This window comes from Trichomycterus rosablanca, chromosome 1, assembly GCF_030014385.1.
Source record: "Trichomycterus rosablanca isolate fTriRos1 chromosome 1, fTriRos1.hap1, whole genome shotgun sequence".
Taxonomy (NCBI): domain Eukaryota; kingdom Metazoa; phylum Chordata; class Actinopteri; order Siluriformes; family Trichomycteridae; genus Trichomycterus; species Trichomycterus rosablanca.
The window spans coordinates 51,168,764-51,183,369 of record NC_085988.1 but is presented as its reverse complement, the minus strand read 5'-3'; the positions used below and the strand labels follow the sequence as shown (position 1 = coordinate 51,183,369).

Sequence of the window (14,606 nt, the reverse complement as noted above, 5' to 3'; positions counted from 1 at the left end):
TTTCATCCATCGATCTAAGATGCACAAAGTCTGACAGCCATGTTTCAACACACAAGATAAAGACTGAGAGAGAGAGATTTGTTCACTGTGTGAATGTGTTATTTATAGTAATTTATTTTAAGAAATAGTCCATTCAAATATAAAGTATATTTTAATTTAATATTTTAATATTAGTTGGCTACAGGACACAAACTACACCATTGTTATAAAGCACCTAACAACCTTCAGAAAACCGATGCTACCTACTTTAATGAGTACCATTATTAGGGTAGAATTGGACATAGGTGTATGACCAGGGTACAGATACTCATGAACCAACTCTACCTGGATATAACAGTAGTAAAACATGACAATTAAATGAAAAACAAAAGAAATTTGTATACAACTAGTACTTGGGTGGAACAGCAGTCTATTATGCTAGCCCACCACTGTCCAGATGTCTACACAGACATGATTGGCTATGTCTGAAAGGGGGATTTGCAGAATCCCTTGATGGATTGGCCCCCTGTTCAAAGTATTTCTACCTTGCGCTCAGTGTTTTACAGTGGAGCTAGACCTGCCACAGCCCTGACTGGAATAAAGTGGTTAATGTGAATAAAGAGAATTTTCATGTATGTGTACACTAGAATAATCCCTTACTTATTTCAAACCTAAGGCACAACCAAAATGACGAGTTTTAAAAAATAGTACAATATGGTGGCTTCTGTTGTTTTACAGATATTTGTTTTAATTTAACAATATTTCATTTTAATCAACCACTTCATCCTGATCAGGGTTATGGTGGGTCTGGTTTTACCAGGAGACACTGGGCAGGAATACCCTCGATCAACTGAAGGTCAAACCAGTCAATCACAGGGCTTTGACCACCCTAAAAATAGCTAATCGTGTGAAAATGCCTGGCTCGGCAAATAGCACCACTGAGTTTTAAACCTGGATCTTAGCAGTGGTGGGCTAGCATAATAGACTGCTGCTCCACCTGAGCGACATAACTAATTTGTTAATTAAAAAACGCCCCCAAACATTGTTAATTATATTAAATTACGAGCAGGTTTTACAGATGTTATGTTTATGGTCTAGAATAAAAAATCATTTATTGGTATTATTGGCTCTCTATTATTAAACAGTAATAATAATAATAATAATAATAATAATTAAACAATTAAAATCATTATTTGTGCATAAATGATCTTAGCAGGAATTGACGAATAAAGTAAATCTGTGTTTTTGTTTGTTCTATATCAGTGTAATGCATACTGTGGATAAGTCATTTCAAAAAGGTGGCTTATGGGTAATCATATTTGTAATGTGTTTTGTAGTATCTGGGCTCCATGCTGGTAAAAGAGCTGAGAGGAACAGAATCAACACAAGATGCCTGTGCAAAAATGAGGGTAAGACTATGTGCAAAGAACAAAACATGCATTGTTGTGTCTGTGCTGCTACTACATAAACATCAGTTAACCAGAAGAACTTTAACCTTTATGTTCTGTTATCATTGACTTTACTGCCTTGTTATTTGGGGTCCCAGAGTTGTGTGGATTAAATCAAATTACAGTGAGTTCAGTTTAAACCAAATTAATGTGTGTATAGGAGGTTAAGAGAGTCAACTGTACAGTCAACACCAGACAGTAACTAAAAATGTATGAAAAACTATTGCCTTTAATCATATATTCCAGCTGGGGCCTCTGAGACCCAAACACAGATGTATAAATTAGGGGGTATTTATTATTATAAAAATATAGCTTATTTGCAGTTTCCATAACATTAAGAAAGTCATGAAGTATTAAGCTGATTGAAAAAGGCTAAAGATATTGGGACCCCAAACAGAACATTAAGGTTAAAGAATTGTATCTCATTGAATCATTACGTTGCTCATTATGTACAAGATTTAGTCATTCATATTTAATATTTAAGAATGAAAGCAAAAGCAACTTAATTTAACCACAATTAGACTGCATCTTATTTCTTTTCTTTTCAATATTTAAACATAAAATGCTCTTAAACAGAGGTTTTTAAACTCGTTTGACCTAGTACCAATACCCAAAAATAAAAATCTTAAATATTAATTTTAAAACAATTAGGAACATACAAGCAATATATTTATTAGAGCTAACACTATTCCTTTTGCCATCTATTCTCCTAAGCTAAACTTTCAAAATTTTTAATGACAGAAATTAAATAACAATTATCAGCCTTTTTAAAAGAAAAGGTAATTTACAAATGAAAATGTATCTAGTATTATAAATACTATTTTCAATGCAGCCACCACTGTTTGAGTATAACTGCTTTAAAACATTCAGGCTTTAAGAATGTAGGTACAAGATTTAAATTTCAGCACTGCATTTTTATCAGCTGTTGTTGGAATGTGTTGGATATCTTATGTGTTGGACATACAGCTGTTTTCTAAAGACACAGATCCATTCACAGATAAATGTGAAGAGAAATTACCCTAGCCTTCTCATAGCAGGGTAGTTTACAATGGTGTAGTAGTGTGTTAGTGTTGTAGGTCATCTATTAATACTGTGTGTGTGGACATAAGCTTGTTAAAACATTTGTGAGGGTAGGCACTGATGTTAAAGTTCTAGCTTGCAATCAGCATTCTAATTCATTCCAAAGGTGTTCAGTTGGTTAGAGTTTAGGGCTTTTTGTGGGCCAAAATAGTTCCTCCACACCAAACTTGTCAAACCATGTCTTTATGATGTTGAAAAAAGAAACTGCCTTTCTTAAAATGTTGGCAAAATGTTGAAAACATATAATTTCATATAATTGATGTTATAGAAGTGTTAGCAGTGGGTGTGGCTAAATGGGATGTCCACATAGTTTTACAATGTATATAGTCTATATTATACTGCACAAAAAACATCCAGATGAGATCTTTCTGCGGGCTGCATTTATCCATATTACCAGACTTAAGAAATGATATGATGAAATAATCTCTTGATTGCCGTCTATTCCTTTTTGTTTTCTCTTCTTATATAATCTCTACAGTATATCCCTTTTACTGCCTCTACCTAATTTTTCATACCCAATTATCATACTCTTTTCCTGTACTGTATGTTCTTTATCATTTCATGACTAGCTCCATGGCGCTTATTTGTACTAGTTTTTAAATTCAGGTAATTTGCCATCTGCCCTCCTTTTCTCTTTCTTTTCTGTTTTAAAGCTGGTCTTGACAGGTCCAGGGCAGTGTTGACGTGCTGAGGCAAAGATAAATGCTGACTGAGAGAGAAAGAGAGAAATATAAAAGGCCCAAATATATTACTGTCAGAAAGCCTAGGCAGTGGGAAAGGGAGTGCTAAATGGATTCTGGCCTATTTAAATAAAGTTTGATCCACAGGATCAATAAATATAAATAATTTCTTTACTATTGTAAAGATAGTATTTACAAGAAAAATGGTTTCTACCATTGGTTTTCTGAAAACTTATGGTGAAAGTTGCAGTTTTGCCTTATTTTTTTTTCAGGGGCCGTTAATTTTAATTTTTGATTTGGATTGATTGGATGTGTCAGTTCTATATTCATTACACTTCTCATGTAGAGTCTCATGCAGTCAGGTGGTAGACCTGGAAGTGTAAAATGATTAGCAGTACTTGGGGTGTAGATTTATTTAGATTCTGGTGTATATTGATTTTGCGCTAGATGTGCTAGATTTTAAAAAGTAGAGGTTTTGGGGTGCATAAAGTGTGGAGGGACGTACAAGTGCTTTGTAATTTGCTTTATTTTGGAGTGTAAGGTGTAGGCATTCTTTTTTTGGATGGATGTGTTATTTATTTCTTCTCTTCTTCTTTGCAAGAAGTCTACAGAACAAATGAAGAAAGTCCCTACAATCGTCTTGTCAGTCTCTTATAAAGGAGTCAAGTTCATCGATGCCACAAATAAGGTAACCAACACCCAATGATTTTCTTTTTAATCAAACAACTATTATTTATAAAATAAAAAAGAGATAACAAATCCCAGACACTGCCACTATCTGTGTCTGGTGCTGTCATTAAGTAAAGCATTGTATTTCTTTTTTCTTTATTATATTTTAATGTAAATTAATGTATGATTATATTTTGTTTAGAATACCATGGATTCAGATGCCATGACTGCACACTTCATTGTATTATGGATTTGAATAAATATGAATAAATATAACTGGCTTTTTTACAGATCCATCTACAATTACTCAAAGCTATATTATACAAATTATAACATAAACCATGTTTTATACATTTTAATTTAAACTAATATACATTTTTCACACCTAGATTTAGGCAGTTTACCCCAGTCTTTATGGCAGATCCTCTCAAGATCTATCAGATCTGTGAAGTGCCATCTTCAGGTCTCTTTACAGATGTTCAATGCAGTTTAAGTCTGGGCTTTCAAGGAAAATCAACCAATTAGTTAATTATTAATTAATTTATAATACATTAGTTAATTACACAATGACTGAGCCTGCGCTCTGACTCCAGCTTCCGAAGAAGCTAGAAAAATGCAAATAAAGAATTTTGTTGTACTGTATATGTGACAAATAATGCCTTTTTATCTGCCCTAGATAATTTTTATTATTTAAATATTTTTATTATTATTGTTGTTGTTGTCATTTTGTTTGTTTAATTTCTTTAAGCAAGTAGTAAACAAGTTATTAATCAGTTAATATATTTTTAAAAAAAAGCTTGTTTCATTGAGGTTTAACCTAAAACTTTATATATTTATAAATTAACATTCCTGCACAGTTGTTCAGACACATGCTAACTTTAAGTTGGTACATACTGTAAATAAAAGTGGTAGCTTTTGGGAGGGCCACTATGTAAATGTTAGCCAAATGAGAAGTGTTTTTGTATTATGTGCACAACTAGAACTTCTGAAGTTAAAGTGCATTTTGTACACATTGATTTGATTCACTGAAGGTATGGCAAACACTGGGAAGAGAAACAAAGGCTGCTGTAACTAATGTACTTGTTTCCCTCTCACTGTTGCAAGCTTTAATAGCGACCTGATAGTCTGATAGATCTTACCTTTTATCCTGTGTGTCAAAGAATGATTTGGCGATATAAGGCACATGTCTTCAGCACACCTGGCATTACAGCTGCATTCCAAATATGTACATTCCATGCAGTAAATTATAATCACATTAGTTATTATAGTATACGGTTATTATAGTAATTCTATGTACTTTTTTTTTATTTGGCAACATCTGGTTTGGAATAGAGAATACAATTATGCTCTGCTGTATGCACAGAGCATCAATTTAAAACTTTTTTTTCTGGTATGAAATAAACTACCTAAAAGTTTTGGAACTAATTTTAGAAGCTGATTTTTTAACTGTTTATTTAAATAATTACATTATTGGATTAGACAAAAGAACTGTTTAAGCACTATTTAAACATTTACAGCCTAATCAAATCCTGTACTTGATTATGTTTTAATATCAATAATTTAGCTAAATTTTTATTTGATTTATGTAATTCAGATATTTTTTGATATATAATAAATACTTGGGTGTGACTAAGAATTTGATAAAATGTGTCAATTTAAGTCAACAGGTTTGAGACAGCTATAATTATCTTAATTTTCTTTTCATCTTTGTTTCTTGTAGAACATAATAGCTGAGCATGAGATCAGAAACATCTCCTGTGCAGCACAAGATCCCGATGATCTCTCCACATTTGCCTACATCACCAAAGACCTAAAGTCCAGTCACCACTACTGCCATGTGTTTACAGCCTTTGATGTGGTTAGTAAGACATATACACTCATTAAAATATGCATGCTATGGTTATAACAGTGTATTGGCATTATGGTTTATTGTGGTGAGGACATAGCTGTAGCACTATACTGTTAATAGTGTGTAAAAAATCACAATATGATATTCTCATGTTGACCTGTTTTTTTTACATTGTACAGAATCTTGCCTATGAGATCATCCTGACACTGGGTCAGGCGTTTGAGGTGGCCTATCAGCTAGCTTTACAAGCCAGGAAAGGTGGGCATGCTTCATCCACACTACCCGAGAGCTTCGACAGCAAACCGTCCAAACCCATCCCTAAACCTCGCTCCAACATCCGCAAATCTGTAAGTTTTAAACCTTAAACAATAAACAGTTTATTTATTCACAGTGCTACTTGCTGTCTAACTAGCTATACAATATTCACTCATTCACTCTTGCCTTTTAGTAATGTTTTATGCTATTTGTTTCAGTGATTAATAAAGATAAAGAAAGTGATGCAGTATTTCTGTTATATCACATTGAAGATCTTTATTCTAGCTGCATTCTTGTTTGCCTTACTTTTCATTTTTGTTTTTAAGTTGTAAGTAAATTGTTTTATTATGTCGAAAAACACTTAATACATAGGATCTTAGCAGGCAGAGTATTTTACATATACTGTATGCGTATATTTAATATATAGTTGTGTGCAAAGGGTTACCTGTTACTTGTACAGCATTAAACAGATGCTTTTTTAAAGCAACTTATGATTGTAAATTAATTAAGGATTAAGGGCTTTGCTCAGAAGCCCAACAGATTAAATCTGAACCACATTGTCTTAAACCTTAATCTTATGTTTCTTGAATTATGTAATGGTGATTTGATGTTTGTTAAAACAATTATATTGTCATAATATCCAATCTACTTTACCATTAGTTTAAATACATTTGATTAGATATTAACTGGTAATATAAACTGTTTTCCCTCCATCCACTCAAAACTGTATCTTTCTCTGAGTGCTAAACAATCCTAATGTAATAGATTCACACCTAACACTTGAAAAGTATAGCAGACAATTATGCTAGCCATGCACAAACTTAACTGGCTATGTCTGGGTGGGGGGTTCCAAAGCTCTGCGATGGATTGGCACTCTTGTCTGGAGTGTTCCAGTCTTGCACCCAGTGTTTACCAGTTTTACTGGGCCTGTCATGACCTGGGATGGCTGGGATCGGTTGGTGAAAACGAAAATGAAATGAAAGACTCACCTCAATTCTTCATAGATGATAGGGTATTCTTTTTTAAACTGATTTAGTAGTTAATGAAATCTCCTGGTTTCAAAATGCTTCTTGCTTATGTGGTTTCAAATACTTTGCGACATATGTATACCTTTGTGGTGAAATTGTAGGTAAGGTTTTCACTCAAATGACAGATGCAGATAATGATAGTTTAACCAGTGGAATGTATGGTATTGGAACAGTCTCCTCCCATGTCATCCAAACTTCTTGCATGTCTTTCTCTGTAATAAGGGGGTTTGCTTTACATTCATGTTAAGTCCTAACATGTTTACTCTTTCCATTTCTGAACAGGTCTCAGCTTAGAGCAAAATAACCCTTAGTTGTTGAGGTTAAGCACAACAGTCTGATAGTTTCAAAGGGTCCAATATTTTTAAGTACTGCAGCTGGTATTAACAGACACAAATAACGTAAGTGGATCAAATAAAAGGGTGTACAAAATTTGCACATTTGTTACATTTAGTTAATAAATGCTTGTTGTACTTCAACCTTGAATGAATATGTGATGTTTCCTTACAGAAACATAAAAAAAACAGCAGATGATGTGATATGACCAGGACTGCCCAAACACTGCAGATTAATGTGAAGATAATAAAGCACTGTGTGTGTGTGTGTGTGTGTGTGTGTGTGCAGCACAAAGCTGAGTGTGATTGATGAGGTGTTGTTTGCACTGTGTGGCTGGGAGGTTCTCTCATCACTTGCTTCTGGCACAGTGCCCTACTGACTGGTAGATACCCTGCCACCAACAGAGCAAAGGCTTAGTGCTCTACAAAAAAACAGAGCATTTTAAAATTTCCTATTTAATCGATTCAACCTGAGACATGTCATTTTACCTGATTTGCTAAAGTTGTTTTTATTAATAATTAACAGAAAAAAGTCCCAGAGATATGAGCAATCTCTCACGACTCCCTCACGACTTATTTGCACTCTCAGTGCTAATTTGTCTTTATTAATAGTTTGTGTAATAATATAATTTATTAATAATAATTGAAATATGAAGTAATAAACTCTATTATTATCCAGGTGTAATAATATAGTTTATTAATAAAAATATAACGTGTCTAAAAGAGAGAAAAAAAGTCCACACAATTATTACAGTCCACCCAATCATCAGTGACACAGTTGATAGAGATACTGTCAGATTATATTTTGTCTTACATTTACATTTTCAGCATTTAGCAGACGCTTTTATCCAAAGCGACTTACACGATGAGCAATTGAGGGTTAAGGGCCTTGCTCAGGGGCCCAACAGTGGCAACCTGGTGGTGGCGGGGCTTGAACCGGCAACCTTCTGTTTACTAGTCCAGTACGTTAACCACTGAGCTACCACTGGCCTGTGTTCATGTATTTTATTTATTGTTTGTACTACAGATACAAAGTGTTTGTTTTCATCCCTGAGGTCAGTGGGACCATCTTTATAACTGTAACAAATGCTGACACTTGTGATTGCCCTAAGAGCACCTCAGTGCCAGCTGTGAAGGGAGACAAATGAAATAGCAGGAGTTCACATAGTTTTAAAAGCTTTAAAATTGGCCGGTCTGGAATAGAAGTGCCCTATGGATCTATAATTGGACATCTCAGAATTGTCAGACATTGCGGTCAGTTAAATGCACTAAATGCATCCACCTTTAGTATTGTCTATACACAGCCATTGTTTCATCATGTTCCCATATGTGGCCTGTTAAATCATTACCCATTAACTGATCTGTGTCCTTCATATAAGAGCCACATTTTGCACAATGACCTTGCATACAGATTGAATTGATTTAATTTAGTGTATTAGAAGGAGAGCAGTATAGTTGCTACACCTGCATTCACAATAACCTTATCTACTCAATCTACTACAGAATCATTTGACCTTATCTGTTTGCTGAACCTTTTATACCAGGGTTTTTGAACTCTGTGTGACCTTTTTGTTCCACTCCGTAGGTTATGCTACCCTCTACTCGCTGGTGCTTGGGGCATATATACACCCCTCACCGTCCTCCGCTTCACCCTCCTCCCTCACGACTCCTTCTCCATCCACACAAAATTCAGTGTCAGGTCTTATTGCATCTTCATTTCATTTTGCCTTTTTATTTTCTTTTTGTCATTTATTATTTCATTATAGTTGAAGTCCTGCTCTTTGGTTCAGCTTGAGCTCATCTTTCAGTTCTTTCGGTTTGGTCTGCTTGATATCCTGTTGACTTTTGCTGCCTGGCTTTATTGCCTCTATTTTTGTGACCAAGGCGCAAGTAAAACAACACAGCACAATAATGTGGCATTGTGTATTCTTGGTACCTATGTTTTTGTAAAACACATCTAAATACATTATTAAGCAGTCATTACTGGTGCTTCTGTGGTATCAAATTTAATGAACAGAGTAACATTTTCCTTATTATGAATTCAATTATTTCTTAAAATTCTAGTGGTACAAACAACTCTTAACTTGATTACTTTGTCTGTCTTATTTATCGTAAATATCATTATATTTTTAGCGATACAAATGCACACAGTAAACAGGCCACAAACTACAGATTTTGTTTAAGTAAATGATATAATAATTATTGATAAATATTAATATAAAACTGTATATGTATATAAAAATACTATGTAATATTATATTTTAGCCATGTTTTAGGAAACATGATGCTCTTTAGCACTCATTCTAAAACCTAGAAATTTTCTATCAGTAAATGATATAATTATTATTAATAAGTATCACTATAAAACTATATATGTATATAAAAATACTATGTATAATATTAGATTTTTGCCATGTCAGTAAATGATATAATAATTATTGATAAATATCAATATAAAATGATATGCCACAGAACAGAATATCAGTGTTATACCAGAAAAAATTGCCTGTGCCTAAACAAAAATAGAACTCAGTGTATGCATGTTGTGAATTATATTTATGGATCTGCTAGCTCCCGTTTTGTCATTATAATAATCATGGTGCATGTATTTTTTATGTGTGGATTTTATGTATTGATTATTGAGAGATAGTACAGGTTCAGACTACACTGTGAGTTTAGTCAGTTGTGAGCAAGTGAGCGAGTGTGATGTAGTCAGACATAGTCAGGCAGTGTGAGGATTATGGCATTTAATATTCATGTGGCTCCATATGGAAGAGCCAGATAAAGATAGGAAGGCATAGACAACAGAAGGCATAGAATCATTTGTGTGTGGGCATGTGTTGTTCTTGTAGAGAAGCTCATTCTGGTGCTATGTGTGGAATAAATCTCAGACACCAAGGATACAGGAACAGCACTGGGATTGGTTGCTATAGCTGATGTAGTTGTCAGGTAGTTTTGTCTGCAGGAGGTTTACAGTTAATACCTAGCAAAAATAATGTAAACATGATAAAGATAAACTATACAATAATCACACGACAGCCCATTAGTGCGTTTAATTGTTTTATTGTTTAGGTATAGCAATGGTATATGATTAAGGTATAATAAGAATGATTATGTTATTATTATTATTCTTGTTGTTATTATTATTATTAATCATTGATGCTGGCAGCTAATAATCCTAATAATAATAATGCTATTATTATTATTATTACTATTATTATTATTATTGATCCTGGCAGCTTGTCAGTGTTGATTTCAAACAATTGTGATGTTCATCCATACAGACAAATGTAACCTACACAGAACAGAAAGCAGTAGATAGCAGCAAATGTCAAATTATGCACTCTGCTTATTGATCTTTTATGGCATTTCTGTAGCCTGAATATACCTTCTTTTGACGATTGCATTATGTATCTTTTATTTGGTAAAAGAAATGAGTTTTGGTGCAGTAAATGATTTTATAAATTTTTCTGTGTGCAGTGGATTCAGAAAGTATTCAGACCCATTGACTTTTGCCCGCTTTTTTAATTTTGAATGGATATTATTGGCATTTTACCCATCATTGCACACTAAATCCCAATTAGAGTCTTTTAAAATGTATTACAAATCAAAAACTGAAGCGTCTTATTCACAAAAGTATTCAGGCTCTTTGCTCTGGTCGGGTGCATTCTGTTTGTCTTAGTAATTTTTGAGATGCACCTAGAACTCAATTGGAGTCCACCTGTGTCAGGAAAAAAGCTGTTTGGAAAAGCACACATCCGGGTCTAGGGGTCCACAATGTATACTGCATTGTCAGGACAAAAAACAAGCCTCCAGTTTTTAACTGTCTGTGGATCTCCATGATCAAGTTGTGTCATGGAATAAATCAGAGCAGGATATAAAACAGTATCTAAGGTTTAAAATGTTCCTAGGACCGCAGTAGCTTGATTGTTCTTTCTGAAATGGAGAAGGCTTGGCACAATCTTCAACCTTCCTAGAGTTGTCCGTCTGGCCAAATTGGGTATTTGGGCAAGAAAGACCTTGATCATGTTGTCTTCCTAGGTTTATTCTGGGTACTCAATTTTTCTTGATTGGCTGATGCAAATTGCATGTGTGAGTGTGTGGCCCTGCGAACTTGCATCACTGCAATGCAATTAAGTGTCTATAACATTAACCCCATCATGCCTGATATACACAACCAGGATTAAGAAATATTTAATTTCCAAATTTCCTGTTGGAACAATCATGAGATTCAGTATTTAATATGAATAATAATAAGCATAAAATAACACAAACCATTATGATTTCTACCACTGCTTATACCAGTACCACTACTAAGCCAACATGCCTGTAAGTGGCAAGGATGCAGTACAGCCTTTTATATAAAATGTCTATACATCTACAGTATGTCTATATGATTATATTCTAGTGTTATTAAATGTTTAAAATGGTTAAGTGTGCCCAGAAACACAGTTTATTTAATCTTTCAAGAGTTTATGCATTTCTAATGGTGGAGGATCTTTTCCCAGTGAGCACCAGGCCAAACATGATCAACAAAGTCCACTACTGGGCTGTTTTTATCAGTCTATGTCTATTTCGATTTGGCCCTGAAAAATTCTCTTTGTTTCGTATTTTGGTTTACTACGGTACTCTCACCTAAAACTGACTTTTACAAACTGTATTTTATCTTCAAATATCCTTGTACTCACTGGGTTTGATGTAGCTTGCTCTAAATCATTTTGCTCTCTCAATCATTCTTCCACCTTCATTTTAATCCATTGTTTTGTATTCCCCTCTTGTAATTTTGTGTCCACTCTAGATGGAACAGCCTTCCATGGATCAGAAGGGTCATGGCAACGTCCCTTGGATCGTGGAGCCAGGACAGGAAGCCAAGAGAGGAGTCAACACCAAGTATGAGACCACTATTTTCTAATATGCACCCACTGTCCACTCCTGTCTGTGTGTGTGCCTTTCAGAGCACGCCCTCTAGAGGCCCCCCACGGAGCCATGGGCCCAGTGACCTTTGACCCGCCCGTGTCTCTTCGCTCCGTTGCGGTCCAGCTCGCCCCATTTTACCGTGGCCTCTGCATGATGTCGCTGCCGTTCTCTCTCACCCTCTTTTTCTCTATCACTCTCGACCCCCTCGCCGGCAACAGCGCAATACAAATGAGTGTTACACTGAGCCCTCGACCTGACACGCAACACCACTCTCACTCCCTTTCAAAAATGTGATGCTTTTTCTCCCATGTTTTCTTACGTCCACCATTAAGTGCACTCACACTCAGATCCTGACAGCTTGAATGAAACATTTAAATCCATAATGCTGCTGTTTTATAGTTAGCAGGGGATCTACTTTAGTTTATCAGGCAGTGTGTCAGGCAGTTACCCACCAAGGTCCAAGGGGAGGTGGACAAAGGGGAATTTTAAGCAGGCACACTGTGGGGCAGTGTAAGCATGGTTGTTATTGGAAAGCCTGGAAGTAAAATGCATGTGTGAAGTCAGCCTGTTCATTCATATTCCGAAATGGCATTTTGCAAACTAGGCTTTGCCTAGTTTGGCTTTTAATGCAAGCAGCCCTGAAACAGGCATTAGAGCCTGCTGAGAGCATGTGATCTGTTGGACCGGCGATCGGGGGCATCTGAGAGGCTCTTTTTCTTTTTTCTTTTTTTTTTTGATGGACGCTCTGGATAAGTGATTTAATCTCATTCACAGGGCAATGCCGGACTCCCATGTCTATTACTGTGGAAATCAAAGAATGTAGCCAGCCCCCAACATGGACCCTCTCACACACACATTGCAAAAAAGGACTACAATATACGGAGCCTGACAGTGGCACTGGACTACAAACAAGGCAGAGCCTTTCGTGAAAGAACTTTTGACATAAAACAAAGGACTACTGGTGTGGACCTGTGGATTTTATAAATGATTACTTAAACATGTGCATACACTACATTGGACTTCAGGATGATCGGTTAAATGTGCTTTACTGGGAGCCACTTCAATGCACTGCACTCAGGCTCTGTATGTGGACTATGTTGTGTGAGGGAGAAAGTTGGGGGAAAGGCAATGTACCATGGGACAGAACACATACTGTACCATGGTTACTTATTTTAACAGACTAGTTTTAAAGCTCAAATTGACATGGCATGTCAGGACTGAGGCAAACATGGACTTGCTGGTTTGCCATATTTTTACTTTTCAGTTGTTCTTTTTCATTTCTGTTTGATTGATTAAACACTATGAATATTATGCACAATGTGAATGGGTTTATTGCAATGGACAACCAAGAGAGTGATGTGTCTTGTGCCAAAATCACTATAGACTTGTTGTTTAAATGCCATGCTGATTACTTTTCATACTGGCAAAACATTTTAATGTTTAATATAGGTCTACATTGCCATTATTCTAACTCTTAATTGACTATATTATTATTAATACTTCTTATACTTAATGTGCAATTCTTGTCTAATGTTGTCTGAATGTTATATTATTTTTATATGATATGTTGGGCTTAAGAATAATAGCCACCCTGAGAAGAAATGTATATTATTATTATTATTATTATTATTATTATTATTATTATTATTATTATTATTATTATTATTATTATTATTATTATTATTATTATTATTATTATTATTATTATTATTATTATTATTATAGTACAAGTAGTAAAAAAATTGAATGGCTCCAATCCACTTTGCTTTTAAGTGTTAAGGCCATCGTTTTTAATGGGCTGATCCACAGAAGATACGCAGAAATACTATTTTCACAGTGTCACTGTAGAACATTTTTTTGCCCCAGTTTTTTATGTAAATAAATATTTTGTTGATTCTTTGTTCATACATGTAATGTAGTTTAACATAAAAAGAAAGAAAATAAATAACTGAAAAAAGAAAACATATTCCACTGGTTTAACATTACCGAATTCCAGAGGTCAAGTGTGAGATTTCATATTAATACACAGCATTGTGAGCATTGAGAATTGTTAACCTACATGTACATAGGCTTGGGCTTCCAGCACTCTGATTTTCTAAGTTTGAGCCTTATTTATATTCTGGCAAAGCACATGAAATAAATCGACCTAAACCATTTTCTCTGTGTGGTCTTCAGTTTTTTTTACAAGGACATTATAAATTATAAAACTGTATTTCACCCCTCACACCTCTTAGATTATTGCAACAATTTTGACATTAAATTGCATAAACAAATCTGATTGCAGATAAAGTATAAATGATACACCGACTAGGCATAACATTATGTGGGATATATTAGGCAGCAAATGAACAGTTTATCCTCAAAGTTGA

The 14,606-nt window shown here is 34.8% G+C and overlaps 1 protein-coding gene across 3 annotated transcripts in view; it reads left to right on the top strand.

The window, feature by feature from the left end:
* anks1b (ankyrin repeat and sterile alpha motif domain containing 1B) overlaps positions 1-14,393 on the top strand; it is a 215,732-nt gene extending 201,339 nt beyond the window's left edge. Inside the window, exons 16-21 of one of the 3 annotated variants that reach the window (XM_062994177.1) lie at positions 1,317-1,388; positions 3,792-3,875; positions 5,577-5,714; positions 5,885-6,052; positions 12,119-12,210; positions 13,012-14,393. In XM_062994177.1, the coding sequence (XP_062850247.1) occupies positions 1,317-1,388; positions 3,792-3,875; positions 5,577-5,714; positions 5,885-6,052; positions 12,119-12,210; positions 13,012-13,060 (603 nt within the window). In that variant the 3' untranslated portion in view covers positions 13,061-14,393. Of the gene's footprint in view, positions 1-1,316; positions 1,389-3,788; positions 3,876-5,576; positions 5,715-5,884; positions 6,053-12,118 lie in introns of all 3 variants that reach the window. The other 2 variants (XM_062994195.1, XM_062994186.1) reach the window with 2 other exon arrangements.
* The last annotated feature ends 213 nt before the right edge of the window (positions 14,394-14,606 follow it).